General features: G+C 40.0%; 1 protein-coding gene across 3 annotated transcripts in view; it reads left to right on the top strand.

The window, feature by feature from the left end:
- WWP2 (WW domain containing E3 ubiquitin protein ligase 2) overlaps positions 1–16,951 on the top strand; it is a 123,395-nt gene that overhangs the window by 84,221 nt on the left and 22,223 nt on the right. For all 3 annotated transcript variants that reach the window (XM_016146870.2, XM_036232108.1, XM_036232109.1), the window contains exon 9: positions 10,509–10,598. In XM_016146870.2, the coding sequence (XP_016002356.2) occupies positions 10,509–10,598 (90 nt within the window). The remainder of the gene's footprint in view (positions 1–10,508; positions 10,599–16,951) is intronic.

The following is a 16,951-nucleotide window of genomic DNA, read 5'->3' as shown; positions in this document are numbered from 1 at the left end:
ATCCCCATGTGAGTCTGTTTGACCTTTCCTGAGTGGCTTACTGTCTCAGTATGGTAGAGGTAATAATCATGCATATCTCCCCAGGAAGTTAAGGGACTCAGATTAGATGGTGTATGTGAGGCACTCACTCGATGGTGCGTATTACACCTGGTGAATGATATTTTCGAAGTGTTTGTGAGGGAACCGTAAAGGAAGAGAATGGTTCTGAACTGGGAAATGAAGCCTTATCTTAGGACTGCTGTTCATAGTCAGGAGCCAGTCCCATTGTGGTCCTGCTGTCCATCTTGGTCATCAGTTTGGAACTGAGAAAATCAGTGTCTATCGCCACAGTCACCGTCAAATAAAGTACAATGAAGAAATGAAAGGTATTGCAAATAGTTCTTAATACCTCAGATCTATAGAGAATTGAGAGTATTGAGAAGTGACTCTGAAAAGTGTTTTGTGAAGTTTTTGATTTTGTGAAATGGTTAATTTAACCAATTGATTAATTAACCAATAGCTGTGTCCAACTGGTACCTACAGAGATTTCTTGTCTCTTTAGTATGTGGTAAGGAATACTTGAAAGACCTTTGTTTGGTTTATACTTTCAAATCTGTATATAATTTGGGGGGAGCAGAGCAGGATCATTCTGGCAGAAAGGAGAAAAAATGGCTGCCTCTGTCCCCTGTGAGCTGTTTGTTTTCTTTCTGTTGAGCAAATGCCTGGAAGGCCAGCTTCACTCTTGTGTCAGTCACAGGCAATTAGGACTAATGGCTCAACGTGTCTTTATGTAGGGCGTGTGTGTGGGTTACTGTTCTCCGGGATTGGGCTCTTCCTGTTTCCAGGCAGCTGGAAAACTCCGGACTCTGAAAACGTTCTTTATTCTAAGTCTGGCGGATGGAACAGCCCAGGGAAGCTGATTCTCCGCCCTCACCCCACCACAGGCCGAAACACTTTTCCAAGGTAGAGTTTGGACAACGTCTTTTCCTTAGAGCATTTACAACATGAGGAGGCCTGTACGTGGCTCTGGGGAGGCTGCTGCCCACTTTCCTCATGCCAGAGAAGCGCACTGAGACTCAGTTTTCCATCCTAAGATGCCCATGCCTAAGACATCAGGGAGGCCTGGAGATCATTGGCTGCTTAGCTAGAGATTGCCACCAGCACGGCTGAGTGTATGGCAGTGAGCGTGGAGGCTTTCAGTTTGCTGCTCTGTGGTGATAACTCAGAAAGGGCACAAGTTGTATGGTGACTTTGGCAATTCATAGACCTAGTATCCCCACCCCAGATTATTTACAAGTTTAGGAGATCCAGACATGAGTTATTCCTTTATTCCTGATATCATTGTTTTAGAAGTCGAGGAACCAATTTTAACCTTTTAAAATAAAATTCCGAGGACGTGGTTCCATGGTGTAGCAGTTAGCATGTCTACTTTACATGCAGAAGGTCCTGTGTTTGCACCTCAGTGGAGCGATGGTCCACGGTCTATGACCATGCTACCCTGAACAAGCCCGATGTCTGATTCGGAAGCTAAGCTGGGTCGGGCCTTGTTAGTACTTAGATGGGAGACCACTTAGGTAGACCAGGTGCTATAGGCATAAATAATAATAAAAAATTTTTAAAAATAAATATATAAAATAAAATTCTGAGCCTGACACTTCACCACTTAGAATGTTGCAGTAGCTTCCTAGTATCTTTAGGGATAAATTCTCAAATTCTTGATAAGGCCTAAAAGCCCTGCATGATAGGACCCCACATACCCCTTAAGCCTTTCATCGAAGGCACTCCCTGCTTTGCTGTAATAACTTATTTCATTTGAACAAATGTACCACTCTTTCTCTGGACTTGGGACCCTCCACCATGCTGGTTGTTGTTTCTGAAATATTTCTCAGCATTAATTCCTAACCATCTTCCAGTTTTGGCTTAGTCAGCACTTCCTCTAGAAATCCTTCCTTGATCCCTGGTAGACAAAGTCAGATTGCTCTGTGTACTGTAACTCTGCTCACATGTGTAATTGCTTATTTCATGTCTCTCTGCCTTTCTGGGCTATAAACACCAAGATGGCAGAGAGCCTGGCACAAAGTAGGCTCCCAAGACATATTTGTAATGAATAAATTTAAATGCCATCCTTTTTTCCTCCACCTGGATGAATGTTTTCTGCTTCCTTGATACCTCAAATAAAGAGCAACTATGGCAGGTATATTGCATTTTCTTCCCAAGAGCAAGAGCTTAAGGCAACATTCACTGGGTTGACTGGCTTTGGGTTTGAATATGCATCTTTCACAGGATCAGGATGTTCTTCTCTGCTCACTAGGGGTCCTCATGCACTGCGAGATACCATGGAGCATTTCTGAGGCATTTCTAAGGCATTTCTGAGCCATGCTAGATATTTGTTTCAGGGCATCCAGCTGACTTCGTCTCTTTCCAACTTTATCTTCTCAACTTCTTAAGTCTCTTAGTGGCAGTCCCTCGGACTTACTTTTCCAGTTGCTGCACTGCCTTTCTGAAACTTGCAGCAGTTGAGACTGCTCATAAAGAGGTTACACATGTCCGTATGTTTTAAGGACTAAAGCTACCGAAAGCTGGGCTGCTAAGTCCTAATAGAACACCCCTCATTCCTTTTGTCCCTGTCTCCAAACCCTTCTGCTTTCTGTACCTTTAAATTTAATTAGCATAGGAGAAGCCAACTGGAAGGGTGTGGTGTTTTCAGCTAGCTTGTGAATGTCCATTAAAGGAGGGAGTGCCAGGAAGGCTCAGGAGACATGGCGAGATAGTGGTCCAGGCAGCCGGCAATGGGGAGTGAGGCCACTTTGATCAGCTGGCCCTGCATCTGGTTTTTATCAGCACCAAGCCCACTTGGGGGACTGAATGCTCATTAACAGACCCTGTGTACATGGCTTAGATAAACTCCAAGCGCGTCCCAGGCTCTGTAGCTCACTCAGACCCTAGCACACAGAGGCACATTATTTCACCCTGGCAGCTCGTGCTCTGCTGTGGTTTCTTACATAAGGGCGGCCGTTGTGTTTGGACTGCCGACTTACCTCAGCGTTGCCATTTCACACCATCCTTTTTCTCCTGCAGTCATTGGCCGCCCTGTCCATTTCCTGCCTCAGAGTAGAATTAATTCAGGAGGGGTGTTTTCTAGATCTTTGGGATTTGCCGTTTTCCCTACCCCCGTGCCCAGTTACAGAGGTCCAGAGACCCTTTTCTCTAGGTGGTCCTTAAAACACTATCCTTTATGACAACCTTGTCAGAGTTCTTTGATATTTTGTTTGTAGAGACGCTTTAAGAGATGTTGGAATTTGGAACTTCCATGCAAAGTTATAAACTAGCCTCTGCCATTGATTTTCATTCCAAACTCAATTTCGGTCCTAGCCAAAGATCCTTACCCAAGGAGTTTTAAAACAGTGCTTTTCAAACTATCTGTAAAGAACCAGTCTTTTTTTTTTTTCTGTTGTTTTTTATTTCATTTTGTTTTATTATTATTTTTTTTATCACTCTTTTATGAATCCTTATTTTTGTTCTCTGTTCAATGAGATGAATCTACTGTTCCCATATTTGGATGGTGTATTAAAGTCACATTGGTACAGAGGCTTCTAAGTGCTTAGAAACTTCTGTACTTTCTGGTCACTGAACAGTAACAGTTTGGGCTGTGGGCCATACTCTGAGTAGCACCATTTTAAAGGATCATACTAGGAGACTCTGTGCCTTTGTGCTGAATATGGTTTAGTTTTTGACTCTGTAAGGATTATTATGTGCTTAGGTAATGACAAATAGTGCATGCTTCTCTCTTCCTCTGCATCATTTCAGAATGAAGGCCTTATTTTCTGTTGTTGTTGGGACTGAGCCATGAGCTATTCTTACTCTACTATACGTATATATTAATGTACAATTTATGAATTTTCATTTTTATTACACTTTTTTGAGAACTTTTCAAGTGTAGGGATTATCGTGTCCATCTTTGTATCCCCAACACCTAGAATAGTACTTGGCTTCTAGGGAGATGGAGTGAGAAGTGTTTGTTGAATGACTAGATATATTTGTGATTTCATTTTTTGAAAAAAAAGAAATTGAAGAAGAAAGAAGTACAACAATAAACAAACACCTAGATTAACCACTGGTGCTTTTTATGTGCCTCGTGTCTATTTTTTCCTGACCATGAATGATATCTAACATGTGTTAAATGTTTTCAGTGTTTTGGGGAGTGCCCTGTTTTTTGTTGTTGTCTTTGTTAATTCTCATCTAATTTTATTTATAAAACAATACTTTCTACTCCTGTTAAAAAAATAAAAATCATATGCTCGCAATAGGTGGCTTTCTTTTACTTTCTTTTTTTTTCCTTCCCCATCTCCCCGACTCTCTGGTAACCACTAGTCCATTGTCCATGTCCATGAGTCTCTCTCTGTTTGTCCTGTTCATTTGTTGCTTTTAGGTTTATATCCCACATATAAGTGATAACATGTGGTTTTCAACTTTTTCTGTGTGGCTTATTTGGCTTAGCATGATTATTTTGAGGTCCATCCAGGTTGCTGCAAATGGCAGTATTTCATCTCTTCTTATGGCCGATGGAGTACTCCGTTTTGTGAGTGGGTTATTTCACGGAGTCTTTAAAACACTGAGTGGTAACCACTTTTATCCTCATTTTGCAGATAAGGAGACCTTAAACAATTTGCCTGAGACCACATATACATACACGTACACATAAACACACATCTACCAAAAATTTGATAATCTTACGATATATACTTTTAAATTTATTTATTTTATTTTAAATATTTTAAACATGCAGATGAGAATGGATATTATTTTCGATTTAATAAAAGAACAGTATACTTTTAAATGACTTGAACAGCCATTATAGATATAATATCTTTTATTTTACTAATTCTCCATTTGGGGGAATTTAGGTCGTTTCCAGTTTTTCTGTAACATGCTACAACAGACTGTGGCAGAAGCAGTTATAGCTAAATCTTTGACATGTAATTACTGCCTTAGGGTGTGTCCTAGAAGCAGAGTTGCAGAGTTTAAGGGCATTCACCTAGGAATGAGTTTTGGCCACATTGTCAGATTACTCTTTGGAAAGAATATACCCATTTTTGTCCTACCACCTTTTTTTTTTTTTTTTTTTTTTTTTTTAAAGAGTGACTATTTCCCTACATTACCACATTTACCTGCAAAATTTTTTTATGTGCAAAATGTTAAAAAAATGTTTTTTATAGACACCATCTCCAGGAATCATCTTACCTCCATGTGTTGCCAACTCCAATAGAATAGTGTTAGGTGAAGAAAGTGGGATGGTTGAAGAAGAATGAGAAGAAAACAGACTCAGTTCAGAAGCCTCTGTAGCTATTACTGTGCTATCCTGTGCGTAAAAGGCATAAGTGTTGGTTGTTGATAGTTTTACAAATGGGGTTACTGTGCTGAGATTTAAAGGAAAGCTCAGTATTTCAAGAAAGGTTCTTGGGGGAAGGACCGAGTTTAACACATTTCCTACACAGTTTACAAAGGACCTACTGAGGCAGTGAAAATAGTGAGCAGGAGATGTATTTCATTGCACACAGATTTCTTATTTATAAAACAGTCAGTCTGAAAATGTTCCTACAGAGGAAATAAATTTTACAGCTCTCCCAGGAAGTGGCCCGAGCTTGGGGAATAGGACTCATTCACAATCATTTACTATAAGGATATATAGTAAGAAAATATTAATTCCATTTAGTTTTTGCTTGCAGGGAATTGAATTTTTTCATAAATAGCTTTAAGAATACTTACATGCTTTTAGTGTTTTTTTTCTGAAGTTTAGTTTTTGTCTAAGTAACTATCAAGGCATCTTTTCTTTGGGATGTGTAAGGTTCTGGTGTGACTTTGTTTTTTAATGGAGAGAGCGTATTTTGAATGAGGGTCAGATTTACTTATGCTCAATGTGTTAATAAGAGTTAGCAAATTAATAAATAATACAAGTTAATAATGCTTGTACCAAGGTAAAATTTTTGAGCATGTTGATATTTAATTTATAAAAGCAATTTTAAGAGAACATCTCTGATACTAACCTGCACTCCATATCCAGCTTTAATTTTCTTTCCAACTTAATCCTACTCTTGGTGAAACTTATTCTGTTCAAACGGGAAATGCGTTGACCAAGATATACGTTGATCAGGATGGTTGAATATACAGTGTAATGGCAGGTCACTGAGAATTAATTTTTTGAAGACCTTTTAGGAAACCGTCCACAAGAAAATGTGGTTCAGGTGGCCAGACAATTTCCTTTCAGGATAACATAGGAGATAAATGTTTAGATGTCATCCTAATAATGGATTGAGATTTTTAGCCTTTACCCTTTTAATTATGGTGATGGTGAGAGTTTTGGGGCATGGGCATGAACGATATACACTGAATAAAGAACAGTTAAAATCCATAAGAGCAAAGGTAATTTAGGCTTTAAAAAAGTACCTATGATTAATTGAATTTGGAGACTGCTTTAAATACTTTCAGATACAAAGACCCTGTGTAGTCTCTGGTTCAACTGAATGTTACTGATTTGAAGGCCAAAGAGCAATGTGTTGGGAAGGGACCTGAATCAAGCTTGATGCTGTGAACACTGTTTCTGAGTGCATCAAAGAAAGCTATTCAGTGGGAGAAGATATGACCCACGTGACCAGGATATAGTATTGAGACCCGTGGGTAGTTTGATTGAAAAGCCTTTTAATCTCAGTGTGAAGAAGATGCTTATAATGCACAGCAACCTAACCCCTGACAGGGATGTGCTGATGAAAGGTTGCTGCCAGTATCACTTTCTTGGTGCAGGGAGACCAAACCAAGACAGTCAGAAGGCTTAGTCTATGTGGGTCAGCAGTTACTGAGGAGGAATGGGAATCAGGAGGCTTGTTTGATTAACAATAGAATTGACCGACTGTGCCACATAAATGAAGGGAAGAGATTTGTATAAATCCTGAGGTGCCAAGCAGGTAAGGGAGGAGTTGAGAGTTCTCTAAGGAAAGCAGCTAGGACAGGTCATGAATCAGGGAGGACCTACATGGACATTTAATCCAAGCAGGACTCCAATTTTGAAAGGAAAAATGTAGATAGCAAAAAAAAAAAAAAAAAAAAAACCCGAAGTAATGGAAGAAAGGTCTTATTTTTCCAGCTAAGCCAGTTGAGAGGGTTCTTAGAAGGACATTGAGATTTGCCAGACAATGACAGTTCCTGAAAGAGAGACTTTCATTTCTAGGATCAGCTGGGATCAAAGATGGAATGGAAAGATCTTGTCTAGGCTTAGAAAGAGCAGCTGTAATTCTGGAATATAAGCAAAGAGGACTTCACACTGATTTTCTTTTTGGCAGTGTGTGGGAAGACCTCTGTATCAATTAACAGCATTTACTTCATGAAATTTCAAGTGTTATCCCATCTTTAAATTAAAATATTAGCCAAAGTATTAAAAATCCAAAGTGTTCTCCTTGCCCAAAATGAAATATAAAAGTAGGAGTCTACTTATCAGATGAAAATTGTAACCAGAGAATTTTTGGAATAGAGAAAAAGGTCTTCTAGTGCCTTTTATCTCCAGTTGCTACAATAAATATCTTGTCTTTACTAAAGGGGCAGCACCATCCACATATATACACAGTTTTCCAAATAGTGACTGAAAAATGAGCAAACTAATTTTGTTGGTGCTTTTATGCTACAAAATTGCCAAGGAATGGAGAGATCGAACTAACTTCTTAGGGACGGCTGAGGAGTTCTTAGCTGCCTAAGTCTTATTGCGAGCAAATCTTATGAAAGTGTTTGCTGCCATTGGTTCAAGGAGTTTCTATATTTCAGCACTCACCCTAAAGCCAAGTATGTTTTTCAAGACTTTCTTCATTTCCAAATTCAAATGAATAAAGAGGATGTCATATTTGCTCTCTTATTGGGCAGACAGGAAGAGTTTGGAGAGCCGATGTGAAGCTATAGTATATTACCCTGTCTTTGCTGCTAAAAGGTGCCCCCCCAGATGCCCACACATGGGACACCAGCCTCTTGAGCTGGCAATATTTGTTACTATTTTGTTCTTAATTAAGAGGGACATCCATAGGGAGAAGATCTTTAACTTCTCAGGTCACTTCTGCCAGAAGATTCTGCCCTTTTAATAAAATACTGAATGAAATTTGAAGACCTTCCTTTTGCAGTGAGAGGAACCAGGGCACCTGGGTCAAATCACCACTATCCACTTCATCCAGAACCATGAGCAAGAATACCCAGGAGAGAAAATGTTTTTGACTGCAAGTTTGGGTCTCTTCAACCCAGTAGTTGATCTCTTCTGAGGGGTGGGAGTGTGGAACCCCTGGACCTCACTGCTTCCAGGGTTATCGCTGCCAGTGATGCACAGTGTGCAACCTCTTCTGGTAGATCATATCTGGGCAGAGGTTTGTGATTAAAGCAGAGCCTAGAAATGAACATGGTGGACCCATTATAATTTTTCCATAGTCATCTTGATTCTGCAGGGCCCCAGTCCAGGGCCCCTGCCTGGACTCCAGTGCTAGGGAAAGCTGTTCACTTTGAGATGGGAATCGGGAAGGCAACTGATACTTTGTCTGCTGGGCAATAGGTTCCCTGTAAATTCCAATTGACCTCGCTTTTCCTCCTTTCTTCCTCTCAGCATGACACGGAGGTAAAACTCATGGGCTAGGGAGTCAGAGCTGAGTTCGAATGCCATGTAAGAGCTATATAGCTTCTCCAAGCCTGTTTCTCAATGTCGATGGCTCTTCCTGCCTTAATGGATGGAGGCAACGCCTGCATGAGGTGAAACATGAGCCCGTGGCTCATTGTGTGATGGCACCCTTCTTCTCTTCCTTGCCTTCAAAACCTTATGTATATCTTGTATCTGAACTAGCCGTATAGGGACTGATCGGTGCAGTCCACTGATATATTAAAAATGGTATTGAATAAAGTTAATGTCTATCAGAGTAGACACATCAGGCTTTATAATAGAAGTTAGAATGTTTATTTCAGTGTACAGTCAACTCTGCTATAACATATGTGTTCATAAAAATTACCGTGCTATGTAAAATCACACAATAAAAAACCACAAGGAATATGGGAAAAATGTGTTAGGGGCATGACACTCAAAAACTTGTCGGTGACACACATAAAATAGGAAACTAATAATGATTGTAGCATAGTTTTACATATTAAATGTTTGAAATATAAACAGTACAATAAGTATGGCACATTTCCATGAGAAGACCTGAAGTTTGCTTATGAAAGCAACTGTCAGAAGGGTTTGTGAGTCTTGTTATGAAATCAGACAGGAGTTGTAACACCAGATGTAGATGGGTGTGGCATATAACATGGTAAACTGAGGTAGCTGGTAGGTGCATGTGGGTTTTGTGTTTTCCTAAGTGACTATCAGCTGGGGCAAGTCTTCTGTGTTCATTAAGTGCTCTCAAAGTTAAGTCATGCGTAAAGAAACAAATTGCATTATGTTCACAGTGTTCCCTCATATATCAATCATATGGAATAGATCTGCATTTTCAAAACAAGTGTTTCAGGAGAACTGACTGTATCAGCTTCCTGGAAAAGGTCATCTCCCCCTAGACGTACCCTAAAGTAGAAGTAAATAAAATAAGTGTAAAACATAAAAGCTAATGGGACCATTAACATCTTTTATACAATAGCAATCATTAAATCATTAAATTTCTGCATTTTTTATGTATTAGTTACTGTGTTCTTGGCTTAGTGGAGTTATTGCCAGACTGTTGGGTGTGGGAGTAATGGGAGTGTGGGGACAGGTGGTCCCTGGCTGTATTTTGTAATGACTTTTCTTGTGGATTATCTTTTTGGATCGCCTGATACCTTGCCATTCCTCCATTAGCACAGATCGAGCTACCCTAAGTACCCTAATCTCATTTTAACTGACAGAAGAATTATGGATGGAACAGTTAATAAATAACATGGATAGCACAGTCAATTAATAATAGTATGCTATGTTTCTTTGAGTGACCCAGATCTCTTTTAAAGATCCTCTGTAAATGAATCCTGTATTTTAAAAAGAAATGTGATCATGAACATATGTGATGCTAGGAGAACAGGGGTAGTTATATAAGTTGTGACTTTAAGAGGTAGTGTGTGGTAAAATGGCTATGGAGTTTTCCGTAGATAAAGTTTAGGAGAGGTCTATGAGCCCCAGAAATTACATATTTTTGTTGGTAAGTGCATTTTGGAAAGAGTCCTCAGCTTTCATCATATTCCTAAAGAGATCTTTGATCCCAGAATGGACAAGAGATACTAATTTAGGGAAATCTATGGAACATATAGTAATCGATGGCATCTCCTAGTACAGTGAGTCCATACAGGGGAACCGTTACAGTTTTCTTAAGAAGTACTCTTGGGGGCCACTTTCAGTGACAATATAGAGCTCGTTTGACAACTAGGTTGATCTTGCATGTCGTATTTGATGTTTCCTCTCAAATTAGCCACATCGGTAGTGAAGGACTTCTTTCGAACAAGGTCTTATGCCTTTCAACAGTGTACCTCATGCTTCCCTTAACTTTATTTTTCAGATGGGAGCAGCGAGAGTTGCCCAATGGGCGTGTCTACTATGTTGACCACAATACCAAGACCACCACCTGGGAACGGCCTCTTCCTCCAGGGTAAGTCATGGACCAACAAGTCCTGAGACTCTAGAACTGGCACCAGGAGTCACCACCAAATGGTTTCTCCACCATAACCAACTCTTTATTTCTTCCCATTTTCTTCTCCTTCCTTTTCTCCCACCCCATTGCCTTCCCCTTCTACATTCTTTCACCCTTCTTCATATTTTCCCTTCTCCCCACATATATTATATTGGCCGTAACTGATGGCCATGGGCTTTTTTAAGTTGCGTTCAGATCTATATGGCTGTTGGATCCTGGAGGACGGGGAGGACTACTGGGTCATTGCTGCCTCAATGCCCTTAATCATTTCACCCAGAAATACCCTAATAGGGCTAGGTTTTCAGTCTCTTTCTGCAGAGGTAGTAAAGTACAGGGAAGTTTTTCTGTGTAATTTGGTTGCTTATTCACTTACCTTAATTCTGCTCTCATTTCTTAGGGCATACTAGAATTTTTAAGCATCTCTGAGGACAAATTGGGTATGGGGAGGCTAAGATGGAAAGGGTATTGATACATTTCACAGCACCCTGTGCCCAACCAGCCCCTGAAGACTGTGCTTCTCATTCAGCTGGGCTTTGTGAGAACACAGCTTAAGTTCTCCAAAACTAAAGGATGAGTGAGGCTTCCAAGTGAGGGGAGACTGTCCAAGTTCAAGGAGAAGGGGTTTGGTTCCCCGTCTGCCAGGGACAGAAAGTTCTTTCCACATGCATCTCCCAGTCCTGAGAGCTTTCAAAAGGGAATGTATTCTGCTCTCAGTAAAGATTCACCTCCCAGTAAAGCAGCCATGAAGGGCTCCTGCATAAAGTATGAACACTTCCCCCTTCTCAGCTTGAGGAGGGAGAGAATGTCAGAGGTGGGGAGGACCCTTGTGCTCTGTTTGGTTCAGTTATCAATTATGTGCCAGGCAAATACCACCTTGCCTTCTACAAATTTTCATGGACGGACTGCTTTTAGTTTTATATTTCTAGTAGAATGCTTGTGTTTTCCTTTTTCCTTACCCTTCTGGAAGCGAAACTGATAATCCGTCATCATTAGTTTCACTCTTTTCTACTTTAAGTCCAGTGAAGTTACCAAAGTTAAACATTGACTTCTTAGAAAAAAATTAAACATTTATTAAGGAAAATATGGTAGCTTTCCTATTATTATGGAATTTTTCAAATACGCACAAAGTAGAGAGAATCCCCACATACTCAGCACTTAGCTTCAACAATTATCAACTCATGGCCAATCATGCATCATCTATACCAGAGGTTGGCAGACTATAGGCTTATGGAAAAAATCCGGCCTGCCATTTGTTTTTGCAAATAAAGTTTTATTGGAACATAGCTACACTCATTTGTTCATTTATGATCTATGGCTGCTTCTGTGTTCAGTGGCAGAGTTGAGTAATTGTGACAGAGACTGTATAGCCCACAAAGCCTAAAATACTTACTTTGTGGCCTTTTATAGAAAAAAAGTTGCCAACTGCTGATCTATAATCCTTTCACTCCTGTCCTAGATTATTTTGAAGCACATCTCAGAATTATATCATTATATCCATATTTTAGCATATATTTCTTCAAAAGTTCTCTTATTTAAAATAAGAGCACTATATTGTTAATAGTATGTCCTTACTGTCATCAGATACCCAGCTAATAGTCAAATTTCTGCAATCATGTTGCAAATTAATCATTGATGTTTAAGAGGATGTGTTGCATACTTGTACTTTGTGTTTTTATAGAATGTTTGTTTAAAAGAAGTGGTTGTGCTGGTTGCTGCCTCATAACCTCTGGTCTATAAGTTATATAGGCCTTGACCTGGCAAACATTTGGATGGCCTCTAAATGACGATATTTATTTATGGTATCTTCTGAGGATGGCTGAGGATTTACTCTTCTTTAAGGACTGAGGTGGGACACTAGATCCAGCTTTCATATTTTCAAGATAGTTCTGGTGATTTATTAGGAGATGATTTATTTATCATCAGATGATTTATCAGCTATACACCCCACATAGCCTATTAGTTCTTCCTAAGTTTTAGACCCAGATTTTTGAGCCTCTAGAACTTACTCCACCATGTAATAGGGAACACAGAGGACAGAATGCTTAAGCTTTCATTACCAATTAAGGGGAGAAGCTCCACCTCAGGGAAGTATTACCATGGTGAGAGCAATCTTGAAACTACAGATTATCTCAGCAGACCTAATCACTGAGGAGTGAGATTGAGGCAAAGGATTCATTTTATCATGGCCATCCCCTTTTCTCAGACCCATGGGATACTTATATGATGAGCAGTTATTTTATCCAGGAGCAAAAAGTAGTGGACCTGGTTAGCTAAGGATGAATGTGATAATTTGCTCTTTAATCACACTTAGGTGGTGTTCAGACCAGAGATGAGAAGGGAGAGTGATCATCATAGGGCACGGGGTTGGAGATGTCTTATGGAAGGAGGTAGATTGAACTCAGTCTTTCAGGGAAGGCTGGAGGAAAGCGATCCAGGTTGGGGGAACTCTGTGAATGTAAAAGGTGTAGTTAGGGACTGATGTGTGGAGTCATTTTGCTGGATTGGAAGATTTGTGTGAAAGATACTCAAAGTGTGTCCAGCAAGGCACCTGGTTTTGGTTGAGGTGCCCACTTGTACCCACAGCACGTGAAAGGGCTGACTGGGGCTCCAACAAATGCTTTTTTATCTATTGTGATTCTGCATAAGATTTCATCTGAAATCAAGGGTGAGATTATGGCTGCTTCGAAGTTTGAAATTCACCAGTGCAGAGGACTTCTACTTAAACATGGGAATCGAACATGTTTATTTCCGTTCTTTCCTGAAAACCCACTAAAGTGGCAATAAAGGTATAAAAAAGTATAAACCATCAACAGTTAAGGAATGGAAGAGGAGAAGCAGCATATGGGAAATGTTAATCAAAGTTTAGTTGCTCATAGATAAACGGTAGAGCTGAGAAAGCTGAAACCCAACCCTGAAGTGTAGGGTTTCCACCAGGAAGCCAGCCAGTTTGTACCATGGAGCCCTGGAAAGCCTCAGCAATGGGAGACACGGGTGTGTGTGTGTGTGTGTGTGTGTGTGTCTAAAAACCTGAAGTTCAGTTTGAAATCTGTGCAGAGAACAGTTAGATTCCTAGGTTATCAACCATTACTCCCATGCCTCCTCCCCACATATATACAGGTGCACACACAAACACACACAAGTGTGACCTTATGGCTGCTGCTAGAATAAGAAGCTCCTAGGAGAGCAGAACCGGCCTGGGGGACACAGCCATAGCTGAAGGCAGGGACGAACTCAGAAAAAAGAAGGATTAAGTAAGGATGCTATTCCCAGGCTAATGATGGGAAAGTATTTTGCTGGGGAAAGTGACCAGTCTCAGGGAAGACAACTATGGGTTGTGAATTTGGGGATCTTCTAGAGAAACAGCTGATTGAAGCCTCTTGTTGGCCAGCATTCACGTGGGCACACATTGCTTCCAGTCAGTGTTTTAGTGGCTCACTTTTAAATGTCAAAGAACAGCCAAAGACCAGCAGACAGAGAAAAAGGGACTTGGTAAAAACAATGTAGGGAGCAGAAAAAAACTTCAAAAAGTGAAACCAAATTATTATTTATATCCCTAAAGATTTGGGAGAAAATACAGCATCTGTGTAACAAGAACAGAGCATAAAACAAACCATGCAGAAAACGAGAAAAAATAAGAAGAGCTTTTTAGAAATTAACATATATGACAGTAGAAATAAAAAAAATAACAGAAGGATTGAAAGATAAAGTTGGGGGTTAGAAAATTATGTGTGTCCAGGAGATCCAATATCTGAATAGTAGTTTTAGCAAGAAAGAAGAGAGAAATAGAGGATAAGAAACTATCCAAGAAAGAATAAAAGGAAATTGCCAGAACTGAAAGATGCAGCATCCATATTCAAAGTGACCATCAAATTCCCAGCCCAGAGAATGAAAAAAGACCCATTCCAAGCCACATCCTATTGGAAATTTGGAATGCCCAGAGAACATCTCAAAAACTTCCCTGGGGAATAAATAATTTACATTCAGGGATCAGGAATCGAAATTGGCATCCTTATTTCTCAACAACATCTATGGAGCAGGACCTTCAGAATTCTGATGGAAAACCATTTCCTTTCTAGAAATCGACTTTTAGTCATTTTAACACTCAAGTGTGATGCTCAAAATAAAGGCATCTTCATACATGCGGGATTTCAAAAAATTAATTTTGGTGCATCCTTTCTCAGAAGCTACGAGACGATTTATTCCACTAGACAAGAGGAAACCAAGAAAGAAGATATGAGATTCAGGGCACAGGACTCAGTTCAGGGGCCAAACACATTCCTGAGAGGAAGGTGAGGGAAGGCGACTCAGGACAATAGTGGAGAGCAGGCCTGGAGGACCACTGTCCACATTTCACAAAGGGTTCCAGGAGAGATGTGGCTAAGAGATAAATGACACTGAGAGGCCACGTGTCCTATTTGTGAATTAGTGAGATTCCGGAAGTGAACTAGTGATAGGATCATGAAAGCCAAACAGAATGAAACAAGGCAGTTCTTAACTCCAGAGCAAAGTAAAAAGTTGTACAAGTAAGGAAGTCATAATGTAAACTCTGAATATTGATTTAATAGTTTTCTGTTTGGGAGAATGAGGCAGAGGAAGGCTGTGTGTGTTGGGGTGTGGGATGCAAAAACTAAATCTTTATAATGCAAAGTCTATAATAGCTAAATAGCAGGAGTCAAGAAGTCATGGAATAAGCATGTTACTTAGAAATATGGCTATGAATAGTAGAAGGAGTAGCCAGGAGTTGAAAATAGTTGCTTCTGGGGAGCAGGAATCAGCAATGGATGGGGAGAAGTAGGGCAGGAGACACTGTTGTTCATTGTATCCCCTGTAGTACTTTTTGCATTGTTAACTATATACATGATTTCTTTGATAAGAAATAAAAATCACTAGTTGAAAGGATTTATGATAAAGGTGGGAAAGTTATTGTGAGCCTTAACTGGTAACTAAAGTGTTTGACTCAAGGACAGTGGGGAGTCACTTGAAGTTTTGAGCAGGAGCATGACATAAGGGGTTTGTCTTGTATGGTTACCCTGATGGCAGTTTTTAGGCTGGATCAGAGTGGGAAGATCATCTCAGGGGTAGTTGGACATAGAAAAGGAAAGTCAAGGGCAGGGAGATACAAAATAAGAACCCCTTGGGCTGAGTTGTTTACTGACAGCAGGAGAGGAAGAGAGTTGGGAATGATGGTGTGGTTTCACCCTTGAGAAAAAGTCAGACATGAGGAAGACTGGGAAAGACAGGTTTGGGAGAGAGCTGTAGTGTTTAGTTTAACCCAAAGTGACAGCAGGTCGTGAAGGCAATGCAGTCTAGCAGGCGGAATCGAGACACCATCTGGGAACTGGCCATGAGACTGGAAACTGCTTGAGGAGAAGCCATGTTTAGGGAGGCTTTGCGTTTAAAAGAATTATTGAAAAGATAGCAAAAAAAGAAGTCAGCTAGGAGGCCAATCCCGAAAGCTGAGGAAGATACCAGACTGAAGCATGATAGTCATGGAAGGTAAGAATTCAGAGAAGATGAAATGAGAAGGTAGTCAGGGAACAAAGACCCTCCAACAGTTTGGAATCATACAGTAGAAATCCATATTGGGTTCTCTTTGCAGTGGGATCCTATTTTCTTCGGTGGTATCTCTTATCTTTTTTAAACTCCTTTTCTCCCCTTCCTCCTTCATACTTACAATGGAAAATTCCAAGCTTACACCAAATTTCAGAGACTAGTCCAATAAATCCCTGTAACCTTTACCTGGTTCTAACAATAACATTTTGTTTCATCTGACCTCCCACTTTTAGGAGGGGGGACTGTGAATTTTAAAGCAAATCCCAGACATCATATCCATTGACCTATAAATACATCACACATGTCTCTAATGAGTAAGGCTTTTTTTTTTTTTAATAACCAAAATACCATTATACCACCCAACAAAATGAATAGTATTTCTTTATTTCATGCCACACCCAGTCTATGTTTCATTTTCCCCAATCGTCTTAAAAATGTTTTTATATTTAGTTTTTAAACTAGGGATCAACACAGTGCTTTTAGCTGATATGTCTCATAAGTCTCTCTTAACCTATAAGTTCCCCCACCCTTTCTTATTTGGGGGGGGGGCAGTTATTTGTTGATGATCCTGGGAATTTGTCTTGTAGAGTTTCTCATATTCTGGATGTGGCTAGTTGTGACCTTGTGGTATTGTGTAACATGCTCCTTTATCCCTTATCTTCTTTTAAACTGTTAGTTAGATTTGGAGGCTTGATTAGGTTCAAATTCACTTTTAAAATTGAAGTAAAATTTACATGCAGGGAGATACACAGATCTCA

The sequence above is a fragment of the Rousettus aegyptiacus genome, unplaced genomic scaffold (genome assembly GCF_014176215.1).
Source record: "Rousettus aegyptiacus isolate mRouAeg1 unplaced genomic scaffold, mRouAeg1.p scaffold_m13_p_14, whole genome shotgun sequence".
NCBI classification, from domain to species: Eukaryota; Metazoa; Chordata; class Mammalia; order Chiroptera; family Pteropodidae; genus Rousettus; species Rousettus aegyptiacus.
This window is presented reverse-complemented; position numbering and strand designations above follow the sequence as displayed.